The 20,246-nt window shown below is 39.2% G+C and overlaps 1 protein-coding gene across 2 annotated transcripts in view; it reads right to left on the bottom strand.

Annotated features, from left to right (window-relative positions):
* csmd3b (CUB and Sushi multiple domains 3b) overlaps positions 1–20,246 on the bottom strand; it is a 715,228-nt gene that overhangs the window by 40,402 nt on the left and 654,580 nt on the right. For both annotated transcript variants that reach the window (XM_051664389.1, XM_051664390.1), the window contains 2 exons: positions 5,961–6,143; positions 1,356–1,532 (listed from right to left, as the gene is read on the bottom strand). In XM_051664389.1, the coding sequence (XP_051520349.1) occupies positions 1,356–1,532; positions 5,961–6,143 (360 nt within the window). The remainder of the gene's footprint in view (positions 1–1,355; positions 1,533–5,960; positions 6,144–20,246) is intronic.

Raw genomic sequence — 20,246 nt, 5'->3', positions numbered from 1 at the left:
ATTTTAGCACTAATCTCTGAGAGCATTTAGAGATGTGCTTGAAAATGAACGCCAACTTTGAGCCAGATACTTTCAGGGACATGTTTTGCAGGATAAGCTATTTGATAATGTTTTTGGCTTGTCATCATGACTTGCTTAATTTATCTTGTTCAACCATCTCAAGGACTACTGCAATGAAACCTCAGGATTACTAGATTTATGAGTGATTCATTACTAACATATGACTCCTTTCTCTTGATTACTGGCCTCCATTACACAATGCAGATTGGACACAAAAGCTGTGTTTGAATTCCAGTCAAGGTTCTCATCCTTTTTAATCAGTTAATTCTCAGTCATTTTCCATTGCATTACCGGATGTTTTAAAAATTATTCTGATTCAGACTGATTTGCAAACGAATCAACTCAAAAGAATGATTCACTCAGACATCAATATGCCTTGCCTTGCAAGCAGCATTTTATTCTACATAACAGCATGATGTCTAACTGATTAGACAACTAGAAAAATTGACATATAATAAGTGTATTGTAAGCCACTTTGGATAACAAAGTGATGACAAAATTGTAATTAGCCCTGTAAAAGTCAATATAGAGAAGAGCCTGCCATTACTCTGTGCTAAAACCTTTGTTTGTTAAAGCCCTCTTGTTATAGCATTTTACAAGTACATCTTGTAGAAAAAGGTAATTTTTCAAATTGAAAATGTAGCACAATGCTGTACATAATTAACAATGTTGGAAAAGAAAAATGGCACTCTAAAGAAAAAATTCTTGTGACCAAATTAAAGAAAGTAGTCATGTATTATGTTCATGGCATGGCTATGAAAGATAGAAATAATTGATTTATGTACAATATCTAACAGAGGCAGCAGAGGAACATTTCGACCTGTTCATCTTCTTTTTTGACAAGAGATAATTTGACTTGGAGCTGCCTCCAATAAACCACATCCTGTAACCCACTAATTCTGGCCCAGTTCTTTTATAACAAGGCAATTTTCTAACATTCTAACCTTCTGTATTCAAAAGAACACCAGATACTCTCTTGGTGGTGCCTGAAATAACCTTTTATTAAGTTTTCCCCTTGAACTTTCAGAGAAAGAGAGAGAGAGAGAGTTTTGTCTATCAGTCAATGTCTGATAGGATGATAATAAAGTTAAAGTGCAACATAACCTAAATGAATCTCTTAATCTCATCAACCATATTATCTGTCAATTCAACCTGGAATGAAAAACTACAGAGGGCATTAAGGTTCTGAAATAGACACTAATCTGCTGTATAAAAAAGTTATGATATTTTTCTTGAAATACTTTCTCCTAATCCATCTTAATGTGGATAGAATACTATAAGAAAATCACACTTACAGGTGCAGTTGGGCGCAGTGCCAGACCAGGTGCCATTAGATTGGCATTGTCGTGTGGTGGATCCACTTAACAGGTAGCCATCCATACAGGAATAAATGACTGAGTGAGAAAAAGTGGTGCCATCAAGTCGGTATACCCGTCCGTTACTGGGGGTCCCAGGGTTACCACACTGTACCGCTGTATCAGATTAGAAAACAATGTATGAAAGATATTGAGAGTTGACACATAACATTCCTTAGTTATTTAACGTTGTTGACAGAAAATATGTCCAGCAACAGCAGAATGTGGGTAGTTGACATGAAATACTTTTAGAAAGGAAAGTTGATATGTCCTGCATTGTGAGATTGTATACTCCATGCATTTATTTATAAATATTAAAATAATTTTATGAATTTACATTGGTGGCCAAAAGTTTGGAATTATGTACAGATTTTCCTCTTATGGAAATCAGTTGGTACTTTTATTCACCAAAGTGGCATTCAGCTGATCACAATGTATAGTCAGGACATTAATAATGTGAAAAATTACTATTACAATTTGAATTCTTTTTTTATTTTTTATTTTTTTCAGAACTTCTTAAACTACTTCAAAGAGTTCTCATCAAAAAAATCCTCCGTGTAAAGCAATGACAGCTTTGCAGATCCTTGGCATTCTAGCTGTCAGTTTGACCAGATACTCAGGTGACATTTCACCCCACGCTTCCTGTAGCACTTGTCGGGCGCTTCTCACACACCTTACAGTCTATGGGGTTAAGATCCATAACACTCTTTTCCAATTAACTGTTGTCCAATGTCTGTGTTTCTTTGCCCACTCTAACCTTTTCTTTTTGTTTTTCTGTTTCAAAAGTGGCTTTTTCTTTGCAATTCTTCCCATAAGGCCTGCACCCCTGAGTCTTCTCTATACTGTTGTACATGAAACTGGTGTTGAGTGGGTAGAATTCAATGAAGCTGTCAGCTGAGGACATGCGAGGCGTCTATTTTTCAAACTAGAGACTCTGGTGTACTTATCCTCTTGTTTAGTTCTACATCTGGCCTTCCACATCTCTTTCTGTCCTTGTTTGAGCCAGTTGTCCTTTGTCTTTGAAGACTGTAGTGTACACCTTTGTATGAAATCTTCAGTTTTTTGGCAATTTCAAGCATTGTATAGCCTTCATTTCTCAAAACAATGATTGACTGATGAGTTTCTAGAGAAAGCTGTTTCTTTTTTGCCATTTTTGACCTAATATTGACTTTAAGACATGCCAGTCTATTGCATACTGTGGCAACTCAAAAACAAACACAAAGACAACGTTCAGCTTCATTAAACAAACCAAATAGCTTTCAGCTGTGTTTGATATAATGGTGGATTTTCTAGTATCATATTAGCAATTTAGCATGATTACTCAAGGATAAGGAGTTGGAGTGATAGCTGCTGGAAATGGGAGCCTGTCTAGATTTGATCAAAAATGACTTTTTTCAAATAGTGATGGTGCTGTTTTTTTACATCACTAATGTCCTGACTATACTTTGTGATCAGTTGAATGCCACTTTGGTGAATTAAAGTACCAATTTTCTTCCGAAACAGCAAAATCAGTACATTATTCCAATATAACTTTCGGCCACCAGTGTATATTGATTGTGAGACTACATAGAATATTTTTATTTTTGAAAATACAGATATTAAATGGCAGGACCATTTAAATGAACTATCAAAGACAACAAGGTGATTAAAAATAGGACCAAAGATACACACTTTCTCTTTGCAAATATGAGTTATTAAAGCCTTAGATGTGTTATGCATCAACTACCCAAACACATTTTGTATATCTTCAGTTTATCTTATAGAAAGACCATTAGAGACTTCTTTGACCATGCAATGATTGCAGGGTACAGTGACTACAGTAGAATGAGGCCTTAATGCCTGTTAAAGACTTAAATGGATGAGGTTGAAGAGATAAGAGTGAAGTTGGGTGAGGCTAATAAGAGTAAAGATTTGATTTGACAGGCCTGTAGATCATACCCAAAGCATTTCACTGAGATATAGAGAGAAAAAAGAGCTCCTTATTCCAGCTGAAATGTTGGTTGAATGAATTAACTGGCTGAAAACCTATTTAACTGCCAAGCCTAATTATTCCTTTGGTTGACTGCAATGGGAAACTCAAGCTCCCTTTCAGGATGGAATCATCACTGTGTTCAGTTGTTAAAATGACAATGTTTGCAGTACACATCCATGACGGGGACCTTTAGCAATCACATTGTCTTGTGATGACATACTGGCCATTGTGATTCCCTCAGGGCTTGTCATTTTGTGGCAGTGGGGTGGATTGTAGCGCAATGCTTTCCCCCACAATAAGGCACTGTCCCTGTATCCCACTGCCAACTGCCATGTCTCAGAAATTATCTGTGTACAATAGCCGGGGTCATGTCAACTACAGTATATGTTCAGTGGGAGGTGGGAGTCCTTGGAAAAACACCATTAGTCAGGTCTTAGGGCAAAAAAATAAGATGGTGCATCATGTTTCCACAGAAAACACTGCTTGTTTGCCCTGGTCGAGGCTAGTCACATTTCATTCGTGCTGTAGACTTAACAGCCTCAGGACAAATGTAGGTTTATTACCTGCTGTGTGTCTCCAACAAATGTACAACAACTGTAACAGGGCATACATGAATGCAGACCGCAATGAAATATCAGGCAACAATGTAGATGGTGATATATTATTTAGGGAGTAGTTGAATTGATTGATTGACACTGATAGATGACTACTGGGACTATTTTATGGTAGGCCTATAATAAAGAAGCAGCCTGCTGCCAGGGGGTTGGCTGCAATATCATTATCAAAATTAGCAGGACGGTCTTCTGTGCAGCCCATAGTAGTACTACCAGGGGCGTAACAATCATTATAACTGGTGAGGACATGCCCTTTCCCACTTTTAGATTTTTTTATTTTTATTTTTTTTATTCATTCGACCTTGCATGAAACATAAGCAGAACAAATTTCTGGGTAAATAATTTATAAACCCATTCTTGCGTAAATTGTCACATTCAACTCAGTGGGACAGTTTAAATAAGAAAAGATTTATAAATGATTTACACAGAAATTTGCTCTGCTCATGAATAAGACCCATTACATTTAAGAATTTTGTTTTTCTTGGTTACAGTTCAAATTAGTCAGCCATCTAAAAGTCAAGGTCTGCCATATAAAACAAAAACTTCCCCCAAAAGTTCACCCAAAAATGAAAAATCTCTTTCATGATTTACTCACCTTCCTGGCATCCCAGATGTGTATGACTTTCTGTCTTCTGCAGAACACAAATGAAGATTTTTAGAAGAATATCTCAGCTCTGTAGGTCCTCACAATGCAAGTGAATGGGTGCCAAAGTTTTGAAGCTCCAAAATCAACATAACAGGAGCATAAAAGTAACACATATGACTCCAGTGGTTAAATCCATGGGTTCAGACACAATGTAATAGGTGTGGGTGAGAAACAGATCCATATTTAAGTCATTTTTTGTTTTTTATCATAAATTCTCCTCCCAGCAGAGTAGCTGGGAATACAGTATGCACAAAGAATGCGAATCACAAAAAACAGAAGTAAAAAGTAAAAAGTGAAGGGAAAAGGACTAAAATATTAATCTGTTTCTCACCCACACCTATCATATCGATTAAGAAGATATGGATTTAACCACCAGAGTCGTCTGGAGTACTTTTATGTTGCCCTTATGTGGACTTTGGAGCCTCAAAATTTTGGTACACATTCACTTGCATTGTATGGATTTAAAGAGCTGAGATATTATTCTAAAAATCTTCGTTTGTGTTCAGCAGATGAAAGAAAGTTATACACATCTGGGATTGCATGAGGGTGAGTAAATGATGAGAGAATTTTCATTTTTGGGTGAACTAACCCTTTAAAAGCAATAAAAAGCCTCTTCCAACCAATAGTGTTACATGCAAGCAGTAATTATTCAAGAGTTAGCAATGTCCCATCATGTAATTAAAATTCATGGTAATTCCTATATGCCTCTGAGTCTCTGAACTTGTTTTCTGTTAGCACACTTGGCATACACATCACTATCTTAGGTCATTAGATTAAATAAATGCACACATAGCATCACTAGTTAAATAAGCTCTTGGCTTTCCGGGACCAGGTACACATTATGAGCCAGGTCACTAGCCATTTAAGCCATTCTGCCTACTGACCCAGGCACACATAGAAATTTATTTCATTAGCATTTCACCATTTGGCCAGTGGCCAAGGCACACCTAGCTAGCATACACCTGTTGCACATGGCTCTTCGGAGCAGCAGTAGTAATGGTCTTAGCAGTCTGACAATACCATTATATCATTAATATGGGCTAAACTAAGGTAATGACAAGGCAATGCTTGGCAAAGCTTTAAAAATATGTTCTACTATTAGAGCAACAATTCACTGTCCCAACCAGCTGATGATTTTTTAAAACAAACGACTAAGTAGCTTTGTGCTTAAATGCCCTACTACTGCATTCAGCAAGCACTGAGATCATTGAAACTGAAGCGAAGTAAGAATAAAATATATGAGATGAGAAGAGAGAGTGGAAGTAAGGCGTTTTCAGAGTTTATGTGTCATGCCAACTGCTGTGGACGCTTACGTTTGCAGGAGGGCTGAGTACCGGACCAGGTGCCATTGGGGAAGCACATCCTTTCTGCAGAGCCAAAAAGCTCGTACCCCACCGAGCAGCTGAATTGCACTTTACTGCGGATTCGAAAATCACTCTGATCTCTGCTCCCGTGGGATGGTGTGCCTGGATCACCGCATGTCCCTGACGAATCACCTACAGAAACAAAGAGAGAAATAAGACAGAGAATAGCGATTAAAAAGACATGTTGAATTAAGAAAATATTAGATAGAAGGAAGGAAGGAGGGAAGGAAAGACAGACAGACAGACAAAGTAAGCCAGAAGAACGGAAGGTGAAAAGAAGCAAAGTAAGGAACGGGTGAAGGAAGGAAGGAAAGAAAGACTTGAAGGCTGGAATGAAGGAAGTAGAGGAAGAAAGAAAAAGGAAGGATGGAAGGAATGGGTGAAGGAAGGAAGGAGGGAACGAAGGAAGGAAGGATAGAAAGAAAGAAAGACAGACAGACAGAAAGAAAGGAAGAAAAGAAGCAAAGCAAGGAACGGGTGAAGGAAGGAAGGAAGGAAGGAAGGAAGGAAAGACTTGAAGGCTGGAATGAAGGAATTAGAGAAAGAAAGAAAAAGGAAGGAAGGATGGAAGGAATAAGGGAAGGAAGGAAGCAAAGTAAGGAACGGGTGAGGGAAGGAAGGAAGGAAGGAAGGAAGGAAAGACTTGAAGGCTGGAATGAAGAAAGATGAGAAAAAAGAAAAAGGAAGGATGAATGGGAGGAATGAGGGAAGGAAGGGAAGAAAGACTTGAAGGCTGGAAGTGGAGAAAGAAAGAAAAAAGGAAGGATGGAATGAATGAATGAATGAAGGAAGGAAGGAAGGAAGGAATGAAGGAAGAAAAGAAAGACTTGAAGGCTGGAAGGAAGTAGAGAAAGAAAGAAAGAAAAAGGAAGGAGGGAAGAAAGGAAGTAAAGAAATGAAAGAAGAAAAGTATCATGAATAAATGAATGAATGAATGAAGGAAGGACAGAATAAAGGAAGTAAGGAAAGAAAGAAAGACTGGAAGGAAGGAAGCAAAGTAAAGAACGGGTGAAGGAAGGAAGGAAGGAAGGAAGGAAGGAAAGAAAGACTTGAAGGCTGGAAGGAAGTAGAGAAAGAAAAAGGAAGGAAGGATGGATGGAAGGAATGAGGAAAGGAAGGAAGGAAAAGAAAAACAAAGGAAGCAAAAAAGACATGATGCTGGAAAAAAGTAAAGAAAGAAAGAAAGAAAAAAGGAAGGAAGTAAAGTAAGGAACAAAGGAAGGAAGGACAGAATAAAGGAAGGAAGGAAAGAAAGATAGATAGAAAGAAAGGAGGGAAGAAAGGAGTAAATAAAGGAAAGAAGTAAATTATCAGGAATAAATTAATGAATGAATAAAGGAATGAAGTAGTTAAAAAAGACCAAAAGAAAGACAGACAGAAGAAAAAAAGAAAGACTGAAAGGAAGAGTGAAGTAAAGAAAGACCATAAGAAAAAAAGGTAGAAAGAAAAACAAGAAATTGCTTCATTTGTAAAGGAACAAAACACTTTAACCCATTCTACCTTCAAATTAATAAAAAAGAATACAGTAAGTAGTTTTGTGCCTGTTTTCCAGGACCTCTCCAGATGTAATCTTGGAGGAGGACAGCATTTCCCCCCCACACACTCAAGGCTCTGCTACAGCTCTGTGGAAATTGTTATTCCTGATTGATTCCTGCTGCTTCCATATATCTGAGCTCAGGGCCCTGCAGTCTTGCACCTCACCTGAACTTGAGCTCCATTCATCATCAGAGCACAAATGCACACAATCTCACTGAGACACATGAACACACTGTGGCGGAGTGAGCACGAGACAGACACAGTGGGTGTGAGTCAAGCCTCGGAGAGGTATTTATTGGAAATAATAATAAACAAAATGTAAAAAAATAGGGGAAATAGTGTCTAGAGGGAAACTGTGTCCAAAACAAAAGGGGATCTGGCATCCTTGCGGTGAAATGGTTGCTCAGCTCCCCTCCTGGATCCATGGTGTGTGGGACGTCATCGTTGTTGGTGGCCTGTCCTCCCAGGCCTGTGGCAGGGGTGAGGGGAAACGGCCCGGCCTCTAGCTAATCAGCTGCAACGCGTGCTGTTCTCCCCCGGCGACGCATCTAACCAGGGAGCAGGTCCGGCGATGCATCTAATTCAGCCGAACCCTCCCTGCTCTGGTCCTGGCCATGCAAGGATACCAGTGTGTGCACACATGGAGATTAGAAGCCGGCTCCCCGAGAAGAGGTGCATTCTGCATTTTAAAGACATGATGAAGCAGTATTCACATCAGGTTTGCTTCATCCACCACTGTCAAAATTAGGCTTATTAACTATTCACCTCTTCTTGCTCTCCAGCCCACTCCTTGTTGTGAGCCTGGCTAAAGGATGACCCTAAGTTGCTCAGTGAAGGTCGGTTGTATGTCCATGTAATGGCCCAGACGTGAGCGGGGTCCGAAGGTGGCACGTGCTCCCCTCCTGGTTCCGTGGCGCATGGGGCATCGTCGTTGTTAGAGGCCTGTATTCCCAGGCCCATGGCAGGTGTGAGGGGAAGTGGCCCGGCCTCTAGCCCACTGGCCGCAAGCATGCTGTTCTCCCCGTAACACATCTAACTCGTGCCGGGGTCCGGGGAGAGGGTCCAGCAATGCATCTAATTCGGCCGAACACTCCCCGCTCTGGTCCTGGGCGTGCGAGGATGGCAGTGTGAGGACACATGGAGATTTGAAGCCAGCTCCATGAGAAGAGGTGTGCTCTGTGTTTTAAAGACAGTGGTGATGAAGCAGTATTCACATCAGGCATGCTTCATCCACCACTGTCAAAACAAGGCTTATTAACTATGCACCTCTTCTCGCTCTCCAGCCCACTCCCGTTGTGAGCCTGGCTGAAGGATGACCCTAAGAGGCAGGGCGATGATGACGAGAGGGAGGGGCGGGTCGTTCTGCCACAACACACATTGATGGTCATTCAAGGCAAATAATCTAACCAGACCAAAAAAATAGGAATAGGTACACACAAAGTCAAGGGCAGTCACAGAGAGCAGGGAAAACAATCTTAAATGCAAACATTAAAATGCAACTAAACATACAATCGAGCATAGTTTATCTTAGGCTTATCAAGGCTTTCTATACAGTATCTTCTGATGTTGACATCAAAGTCTGTGCGCCTAATCAGACTCTACCGTATTTTGGCAAAATCATCTGTTTCTTCAAAATATGGCTAATACTAATACAATATTTAGCCCAGAATTGCTTCCACATGTAAGGTTTGTAAATCACTCTTCTGCTATTAATAAATTAGTCAAATTTCACATTCAGCCATTTTATTGTTCAAGTACATTATTGTTTTCTTTTAATGATAAACAATTTTGATACTGTGTTGGATCACTACTTGTTGTCCAATGTAAAATCTGGATCCTGAAGCAAATCCAGGGCTGTAGAAACCATGACTTAATGCTGGTCCCCTGGACAATGAGAGCTAAAATAGATCAGGACCCTAAAGGTAAACACACCACCACACATTTCCAAACAGGCTTAATATAAACCCCCCTTTTATATTTCAGGTGAGCCAACATCCAAAACTAGCCAATGTCAAAGGAACTGGCCAGCTCCATAAACAAGTAATGACTTATTTAAGAGCAGGCAGCGGTATGAAAAAAGCCATCTCCTGATCTAATACAGCAGTGTGGCTAGAGTGGAGAGTGCAGTAGGCATGGCTGGTGGCTGGCGTCCCAGGGGACAGATTAAAATGGTTGTTATTAAAGGACTGCAGGCTGTTCCTCTTACTTATTAATACATCACCAGGCTGCATGCACCACCTCTACTGCTGGAGGGCCAGTTGTTGACCCTTGCATGACTGGCAGGTTTTTATCACACAGACTTTGCTGTAAATCACATTAATGTCCCATACATCATACAGTGGAGACCTGCAGCCAGAATGACAAGATCCATGTTGACGTGCACTTGAAGTTTAGCGGATAGGATAGATTTCTTTTTGGAAAAAGTGCAGGGGGTCTATTTCTCAGGGTACGTTGTGATGTTGGAACAGGTACCCCATAGGGCACACTCTGATGAGGAAGTATATACTTCTTATAGCACTTGTGGAGATGCATTCTGACAGCGAAATGTACTTTTCTTAGGGTGTACAAGACAACGAGGCACCTCTTATTGTTAAACTCTTTCCAGGCGACTAAATGCATGGGGAGGAAATTTCCTGGGAGGTCTGTGCATGTGTGTATGGCACTCTTGGACAAGCTGTGTGTTTTTATGTCATGTTCCATCTTTTTTCTTTCTCTCTGGTGACAGAAGACGGGAGGAGCAAGAGCTGGAAGGTATTGGTATTTGGCCTTCCAGGAGCATGTTCTGTCAGGGAGGGATTGCTGACCAAGCACAACACTTCAAGGGCAGACAGAGGGGACTGGTGTATTAGCCGTCCCACAGAAACTCTTCCACTTATTTGCAATGGCAGACCTGAGACTGGGAAGAGAGGTGTACGAGAGGGTTTATATTCATTTGTGTGTGAGCCTTTTCATAGAGTGATATATATGCACCTCTGATAAAAAACTGCAAATATGCAGTTCACAATTGAATGTAACACTGCTGAAAGAATCATGTGAGATCTTTCTACATTTACACAAATCTTGAGTGGAAGACAAGTGGGACACAAAAAATTTGTCTCTAATGGATTATCTATCAATGGAATCTTTGGTGGCTTTTAGCAGTCAGGGTTGGTTCTTCACTTTGGGTCAGATATGCTTTTGGACAACAGATATTGTATAACACAAATATAAAATCAAAAGATTTGTAGAAATAAAACAATTTCAGTCAAAATACAAAAAAGAAGGAAGGAATAAAAGAAAGGAAAGGAAAGAAAGAAAGGGTGCTTCTTATTTCTGAAAGTGTGCATCCTCGTTTCCTAGCTCCTTCAACCTCAAGCCCGAGACCCTGGAAACCGATCAAACTCCACCATCATGAAGGATGTATCAGTTCTCTAAAAGCACCACGAGGAGGCTAGGACCAAGGACGGAGGAAGCTTAACGAGGACGCTTGAGCGAGGAAGCACAGGAGCATCCTATGTGAAAGACTTTTTGGTCAAAGCACCTGAAGCACGCATAACTTCTCTACTTTCACATCTGACACAACAGTTTTAATTAATGTTTCACCTTTGTGGTTTAAATAAATCATAATTGCCACATATTTTAACAGTGAATCTTGAATTATTAGGTTTTATTACGAAAATATAAATCAATCAAATTTCAACAACTTTACGGCAAGTGCTCCGAGGTAATGCAATGGTGCTTTGAAGTGATGCGTAAAGCCTTGTGCACACATGCAGTGACTTCCAGTGACAAAGCGACACGTTCCCATTCATTTTCAATGAGAGCTAGCAACTTCCAGCAACACGAGTGACAGAAACATCTGGCGACTAGATGTGGGTGTGGCGAGCGACACAACAAAGCTGAAAAGAGTTTAACTTTATGTAAACGAGGAGCAAATTTTGGGAGCGATAACCAATAGGAATGAAGATGGTGTTCACTGGAATTTATGTCACATGTCTCCTTTGAGTTAATGGAGACGAGTGCAGGCATGAGAGTGTAGAAGTTTCTTTGTGTGATTTCACTGTCCTATATGATTTGTCTTAGTTTTACCGGCAATATATCTAATCTGTGATCACATTTTTTAAAGCTATGGCTGGCCCGGGATGTGCAGTCCATCAATAACTTTAGAGCGTCGTAGGAATGTCCACAAGTGACTTCATAGTACAAAGACTAGCAACAAGTGATAAAGTCGCTGCATGTGTGTACGGGCCTTACGTGAGCAGAACCTTCCATTTTACAAATCCATCTTGCCATGCATCCTTTCCTCGTTTCTTAAGACAAGCCAATTTCAGAAATAAGAAGTACCCAAAGACAGGAAGGAAGGAAGAAAGAAATAATGAATGAAAGAAAGAAATTAAGAAAGAAAGAAAGAAAGGAAAAAAGAAAGAAAACAAATAAAGCAAGCATGGAAGGAAGGGAAAGAAACAAGGACAGGAATGAAGGAAGGGAAAAAAGAAAGGAAGGAAGAGAGGAAGGTAGGAAGGGAAACGAAAGGAAATAATGCTTACAACCTACTCTATTTGTTAAATATGATATGCTTTTGGAGTACAGATAAAACAGATAGGTGATGATGGAATAGGAATAGATGTAGTGTTCCTATAGCTCATTTTGTAGAGCACAGCGAAAGCAACACAACTGTCATGGGATCCTAAATGTAAATGTATGTCAGATATAAAATGGTGGAAATTATGGAGCTTTTAGATACACATGCTCCAGACTGGCTAGAAAAGCTGGTCTACCATCACACCACCAGTCTCCAAAACACATCTTTTCAGCAGGCTGGTATTTATGCAAGAAGTTTAAGTCTGGATCTTATCCAAGTTGAATGTGCAACTGTAGATAAGTCATTCCTCAGTTCACTTCCTAAGTATAAACATTGGTTCAGTGGGGCTTTCAAAACATTTCTCAGTTTGTGTGAGAAGACTTACATATCAACTAATGGGTGAATCAATGACGTGAGTTTAGGGTGGGACAACTTATTTGGTCAAACAATGCCAAAGGCGGAAGTGGCAATAGGAGTGTTTGGGGAACAATTATCTTTGAAATTCTATTTAGTGCCACTAGTGCTGCAGAATTGACAAATTTCATCGTTAAGTAAAGCATCATCCCTGTAGTCTGAGTTACCAACTGCTTCTCAATCAGTCTCAATCAGTGTGCAGCCAGCTCACTTTATCTGCAGTCAAGTGGTGCCAGCAAGCTCAAGCAGAGCTGGGAAGTTAAGTCTTGGAAGATGCTTGCAGCTAGAGGCTGCTCCTACAGCCACAAGTCTTACACATACTTACAGCCACTCTAATTGGACCACAGGAACTTCAGGTGTGAGCAGGGAGAGAACAGAAGATCTTCCCAAGAGGTGGACACTAAAGCCCTCACTGATATAGCCCGTACATGTGCTAATTGGGGATCAGGCTGTTATGGCGGCAGAAAGTAAATGGCTGTTTGTTGGTTTTAAGAGGGTCAGATCATGTTGTCTGGTCATTTACCTCTGAGACCTCTCACTGGATGTAGGCAATTAGAATAAGCTTCCAACAAGGTCAAAAGCTTTTAATAGCTTCTGTTAGGACTCCTATTAAAACAAAAATGAAGGACAACAGCATGGGACATGGCTGACAAACCTCAGAAGCCACACATACAGACACACTCACAAAAATATAAACAATGGCTGCATCCGGATTCCTATAGTTTCAAAGTAGTAGTAGTTTTCAAAATTCACGTTACCTAAAACAGACCACATTCTGCCAAATTACTGATAAACGCCATCTCCCATCAGCAGTGGTGGGCCGTGCATTTAAAGTCTAGGCCTTCAGTGTGATTCATGCCATTAAGAAAACACAGTTTCACAATGAATAATACACCCTGTGCCTTTGGGCATCATACATTATGTTGCAGCTAACTAGTAATACCAATTGACATTTTAAAAACACGTCCACGCATGAAAGCCAGAACTTGAAACGGCACTTAATGCTCAAGCAAGCCTAATTTTAACTGCAGCATGACTGTTTTGTTGAAATGAACGTCTCCTGAACAGACATTCAAAAATCATAATTTTTCATATGAATCTGCCAAGGAGGTCTGTAATACCTGGAAAAATCTATCTAACAGTATTGCGATTTAAATGTTGCTTGCAATAAATTTTGCTTTGTCAGGGTACACGGTTATGCTGCGTTCCATTCAAGTTGGAGGTGGGATATTCCTACTTGATATCTCCGACCATAAATGCATTCCATTCCCCGCACCCGTTAACTTAGCAGGGGTTTGACTCTCATTAGAGATGTCTCCTAGCAACCCAGCTGATAGCATTTGTGCTTCAGCTGTATGATTATCAAAAGGATTATAATATTTTATACACCAGTTTCTGCAGGTGTTTGTTAAACAAGCTTTAATATCATGCAATGTGAAAACGAACTCATTTATTGATATTACTTAATAAAGTGAATGTTTATCACTTACTTTGTATATCTCCCTGAGTGTCGACATGTTTGTGTGACATCATACATCTGCATCTCGGCGAAATCGGAGTTGAGAATTTCTGCACGAGCCTATAAATTGTAATTCTGACTTAAAGATGCATCCATTGCACTTTTCCTAGTAGGAAATTGTAAAATCCGACTTTCCAAGTTGAATGGAATGCAGCACTACTTTTCAAAACTTGATCCGACACTGAATGCTCAAGTAGCCTAATTTACACTTAGAAAGCTCCTGATGTTGCTATAACAATGCAAAAAGCACTTACCAATTTCGTTGGAGTGAAAATCAGCCCTCCTTTCCTGTTTAATAAATTAAGCAATCACACATGCAAAATATCTCGTGTTTTTAAATCCATAAGGATCTCTTTCTCAACGGCAATACCAGCAGTGATGACAGCCGACAAATAAATCAGTCTGACTGGCTGATGAATCTGACAATCTGACTTTAGTTGCTCATTCATTTGCACTGTTGAGGGATTCTGTGGAAATTCTGAAGGCCTGAGGGGGTGGAGCTCAGACTCACGTGATGCTTAGACTAATGAGCTCGGCTTCGGGCATGCGATTTGTGAAACAGTTGTCACACTTTGCTTCAAGGAATAAATTCTGACTGGATAAACTTTTCGTTTTTCTCTATTTGTTGATAGATTAATTAAGAGTGGAAATCGATTAAAAATACATAGGCAAAAAGGTGCTTGAGAATGAAAGGATGAAATATATTTATTTATTTGGCATGTTAGGCCAGCAGAGAAGGCTTTGCTGGCCCTGAGAAATCACCATTGCCCATCAGATATATTTGCATCAATTCAAACATTTTCACCTTTCACTATGGTGCTACTTTCACCTTTCACTATGGTGCGTTGTGGGAGAAACAAACATGAGTTCTGTCACATGGAAACCAGGAATAAATCACATTCACATAAACAATGAGCACAAATCGGAGGTTGCATTTTTGCTCTTAAATTATTTTTTTAATCCACTGATGGTAAGGATTAGGGTTGGGGTTTAGGTTAGGGGGTAGGGTGGATAATATATGCATTCCTGTTTACTGTATTACAAAATGTACAACTAAAAATACAAATCACTTTTGGCTCCACTCTGTGGACATTTCACCCGGTAACTGGAGCTCATACATGCCCATATGTACAGTACACCAACACTTCCAGCTTCGACCACTGGGGGCAGTGGTTTTAATTTCGGTAATCACAGATTGATTTCAGCAGCAAAACTTTCAAACTACTATTACCAAATTCACAGTGTGATCAGTCTGGTATAGTATAAATAAATTCCAGGACAAACTACATCCGCCATGCTGTCACTGTCCTTTGACCCATTTGTTCTTTGACCAATGATGTGGCCTACTAACAGCAATCAGTTTACTTGTGTTGTTAAAGTACAATTTACACATGAGGAACAACATTCTTGATGTCTTTAGCACTTAGCCCCTAGGCTCCCATGGCCTTTTAGTATAGCAAAGTGTCCATTATTTGCACACTTAAAAATCTCAGCAGATGCAGTACTTCATCTGAGTATTATTCACCTACTGTATCATGAATATTGAGTATTTGAACATCCTGCATTTCAAGTTCTGCTTTTTGCATATAGTGAAGCAGAGAAGCATGCATTTTGGCACATACACCACTGGACAAAAGTTTAGGGTCACTTACTCATTCTTTATTATTATTATTTTTCACATTTAAGGATAATAGTAAAGTCATCAAAACTATGGAAGAACAGAAATGAAACTATAGGAATTGTGTTGTGACTAAAAAAATAAAAAATAAATCAAAACTATGTTATATTTTAGCATCTTCAAAGTAGCCAGCCTTTGCCTAGAATTTGCAGAAATGTACTCTTGACATTTTTTCAACCATTTTCTTGAGGTATCACCTTAGGATGCTTTTTAAACAGTATTGAAAGAGTTCCCAACAATACTGGGCACTTAATAGTTGCTTTTATTAATTATTCGGTCCAAGTCATCCATTTCAAAAAGTTTTTTTATTTATTTTTTTTTTATAAAATGTTAGTTTTGTAATTAAATAAATTAATATGTTGGCACAATTATATTTTTGCCTACAAAACTAATTTCAAACATTTAAGCATATGCCTTCAAATCAAAAGATTTTTAAGATCATGAGAACATTTCAGTCAAGTGACCCCAAACTTTTGAATGGCAGTGTAAGGTCTGTCCTTTACAGTCCAGAGTATCCTGCATGTGTGCATATGTGTACAAATGCCTTCAGCACAGCACACAGGAAATGGGATGAAGTTGTGCTGCTATGCTTTTGTGCCATGAAACCCATAAAACCCTGGAGGCAGATGAACAGCACCAGGAAGGAGAGTAAAGCCTCCAAGGACCAAGAGGAAGGAAGAGAAGAAGAGAGACAGGAGAGAGCTTTCTAAGGGCATTCTCTTTTTCTGTCTAGCTGTTACCCTCTCTCACTCTGCCTTCTCTCTGCCTGTCTGTTTCTGGGTCATGGAAATCTAAAAAGGATTGGAACATATACAGTCGGATTAGAGAGAGATGGTGGAAAAAATGCCTGAATACTTGCTTTATGGGTCACAGACATTTAATCAAGGTTTAATGGATAAACAGTACGCTTTTTTACGATGCAATACGACTGAAAATGAGAATGAAAGTTTCCTGAAACAAATAAATTATCTAGGTACATTCACATGGACAATAACTAGCAGTGACAAAGCAACCACAATTCATAAATTTTCAATGAAAGTTGCCAATTTCAGATGACATGTGCAAAGTTGACAAAGTTGAGCTGAGTTTAATTTTAATGCAAATAAGCAGCCAGCCCAGGTGTTAAAACCCAATGGAAGTGAAGACAGTGGAGCTCACATGATCCGGCCTCTGATTGAAAACTGTTGTTAAAGTATCATGAATCACCAAAACAAATTTTCTGAGATATGAACAGATATGTACAGGTTGCACATCACTGAAAACAATGATATGTTATTTTGTTTTTTTTTGTCAAGGGGAAAGTGTTTATTTTTATTGAGCCTTTTCTTTCTTCCGGTTTCAAAACAAAAGTTGAAGCAACGTCACAAAAATGAGATAAATGCATAAACTCCGAGTTATGATTGGTAGGACAGCATGTATTTACGTAGATTCTGAGAGTTTTTTTTCACATTATTCATGAGAGGGATCGCTTCCATTCAATCACAGCACTGCCTCATGCATGAGCTGGCATTACAGCCACAGCGGAGAATTCAAACTCATGGAGGTAAGATTGAGAATTCAACAGCACTCAGGGAACAGACATGAGAGCGGACTTTTACACTAAACACCGTTTTCAGATCGAAATCTCTCCACAAAACACAACACAGTCCATCATCGGATCAGCGTGAGCATTTCTTGGCTGCAGTTGTGCTAGTCGCAGCCCAAACACGCTGTTTGTGAGGGAGGGCTATAACAAGCACTGATTCCATCGCTTCTCTGTGTGTTGGATAATGTACATGATAAGATTGAAATCACACATCAGAATGGACAGTCCACAGTTCATACCTGCACCAAAGCGAGCATGTTTGTTGGCCGGCCACTGTTGCATTTCAAACAGCAGTGTATACCAGGTGTACTTGTGGAGGCTGTTCTGTTTAGAAGGCACCAGTGACCGATCACGTCTTCTCGCCGTGCGTCTGATCATAAACATGATAACACGACGGCTTGTTAAAAAACAGAAGACAATGAGGAAAGCTGAAAACACATGTTAACTCTATTTTTGATATGCTGTACATAAAGTTTCCAGGAAAACAAACAAGATTTTCAGTCCTTTTAAAGGTATAGTTTTTCTCTCCCTCACGTTGTTCCAGACCTGTATGATGTCCTCAGTCACCATTCACTTACACTCTATGGAAAAAGATGCAATGAAAGTAAATGGTGACTGAGACTTTCATTTTGCCTAACATCTCTTTTTTGTGTTCCACAGAAGAAAGGAAGTCATATGAATTTGAAACAACCTGAGGGTGAATAAATGATGAAAAAATTGTCCTTTTGGGGTGGTCTCTTTAAGCCATTACTGAGCAAATACATAAAGATTGAAATATACTGTATATCTGTATAACTATACTGTATATACTGAATATCATCAAAAGGCTAAAACAGATTTTTGTTGTTGTTATATCTTCCAACCCTAATTCTAACACTACAGGGTTAGAGAATTTTGTCCAGCCATTTTACCCCACTCATTATAAAAAAGCCATCCGTATTCTTTCAGAACACTTCTCAATCAATCTAAATTACAATCCACTAAATTATAGGTTGAAATCCTAGTACAAAGTATTTATCATGAACAATGATTCTGATTGATGGATTAAAAACACAAGGACACTGCAATCAACCACTCCAATAAAAGTTTAGTCATACATCAACTCACACTTTCAGTCTGTTTTCTCACAATAAGAGTGAATTCAAGAGCTCCTTCTCAAGTCCCAAATAGTGTACAAACACACCAATGTTTTTGCCCCGTTTTTTTTCTTTCTCTTTTCTACAGAGAGTCAGTGGCTCAGTGCACAACATCTTTTTTTTCTCCCCTTAAAGGGCACTACCATACTCAGACTATTAAAGGCACCAGAAGAGATTTGAGCTCACTGAATCAGAATGGGATATAAAACATTCAAAATGCCAGTGACTGAGCTTTTCTTGCACACTACAGTACACTCATCTTTCCTGCATTTTTACAATTAATTTCCTTTAAAGAAAAAGATCACCCAAAAATTAAAATGGTCATTATTTACTCACCCTTATTTTCAACCCCATATGGTTTTCTTACTAATGCTGAACACAAAATGAGATGTTTTAAAGAATATCCCAGTCCATCGTTTTAAAATAAAGGCAGTTGATAGTGCCTTTAAAGCTTAAAAAAGAACCCAAAAGTATCATACAATTAGCTTGTGTCTCCTAATCCCAGTTGTCTGAAGGCTGTTACTCAATTCAACTTGATGAAATTTTGATATAAAACTGACATGAAATGACTCGCTCCACTGTGAACACACTTCTCTCATAGTGCTCGTAAATGTGCATTGCACTTCAAAACTTTCACTGAAAAATGTAAAATTTCTTGTTGTTCCTCAACAAAACCTACTGTATGCCTGAAAAAGTCTTGCAATATTACAGTGCAATATAATGAGTTGCATGGACTACTTTTATGATATATTTGGGTCCTTTTTTATCATTAAAATAAGTCTCCATTGTATTGTAAAGACATGCTGTGAGACTCATTAAAACATCTCCTTTTGTTTTCCATGGAAAAAAGGAAAATCATACCAGTATGGATTGACATGAGGATGCGTACATTCTAAAAGAATTTTCATTTTTGGGTGAATTATTCCTTTCACTAGTCCCCAAGGACAATATGGCAGTGGTGTAGAATGAAGAGTTAGGTGAGGCATTGGGCACAGGGGTCCTTTGCAATAATTCTATGTGACAAAGGCTCAGCTGCCTCTAGCACATTCTATTCAAAGCTATTGGCTTTGCACAGTGTTTTTTGTGGGGATGGTGTGGAGCTTATGTAAAATCTCTCTAAGCCATGTTTGGTGCTAGGAAAAACTTTGGCTGTTTGTGTGGGTGTAGGATTTTTCTGAATATATGCTTTCCTTTCCACCTACAGCATAAACAATGGCAGTGAGAAGGCTGGGTGCTGTGCTGCATTTGTTATAAAATGCGCGTGTTCGGTCTTGTCCCCACAGTGAGTCTTAAGTCTCTTCTGTTGAGCCTCAGTGTACCCATTCCTGTTTAAGGACCTAACACGGCACAACACAACCACATAGGGGTTCCTGCAGTGTTCCACACATATCTCTGCACTCTGCAATCTCAAAAAATGAACAGTACTCACAGATCAAATATACACCTCACAGATATCAGGTACAAGATTAAATGGATAGTGCACCCACAAAAAGAAGATGTTAGACTGAATGATAGCCTCAGTCACTATTCACTTTCATTGCCAGCAACATAATTGCACAAGAAGTCAAAGCAGGACAAATTATCTAATGCTGTTGGAATATCAGCACTCTTTGAACGTTGCATATTTGTCCAATCAAATTAGTGGACTGGAACTAGCTTTTGTATAATGTTACACTATCCAGCATTTGGTTATTTTTTCTACCTCAGGAGGGAATGAAGCATATGCTGTTTGATACTTAACCAAAGAGCAAGTTCTATTTTAACTAGGCAGAGTTGCTGATGATGTCACTGCTATAGGTAAAGAGC

Source organism: Myxocyprinus asiaticus, chromosome 30 (genome assembly GCF_019703515.2).
Source record: "Myxocyprinus asiaticus isolate MX2 ecotype Aquarium Trade chromosome 30, UBuf_Myxa_2, whole genome shotgun sequence".
NCBI lineage: Eukaryota > Metazoa > Chordata > Actinopteri > Cypriniformes > Catostomidae > Myxocyprinus > Myxocyprinus asiaticus.
This window is presented reverse-complemented; position numbering and strand designations above follow the sequence as displayed.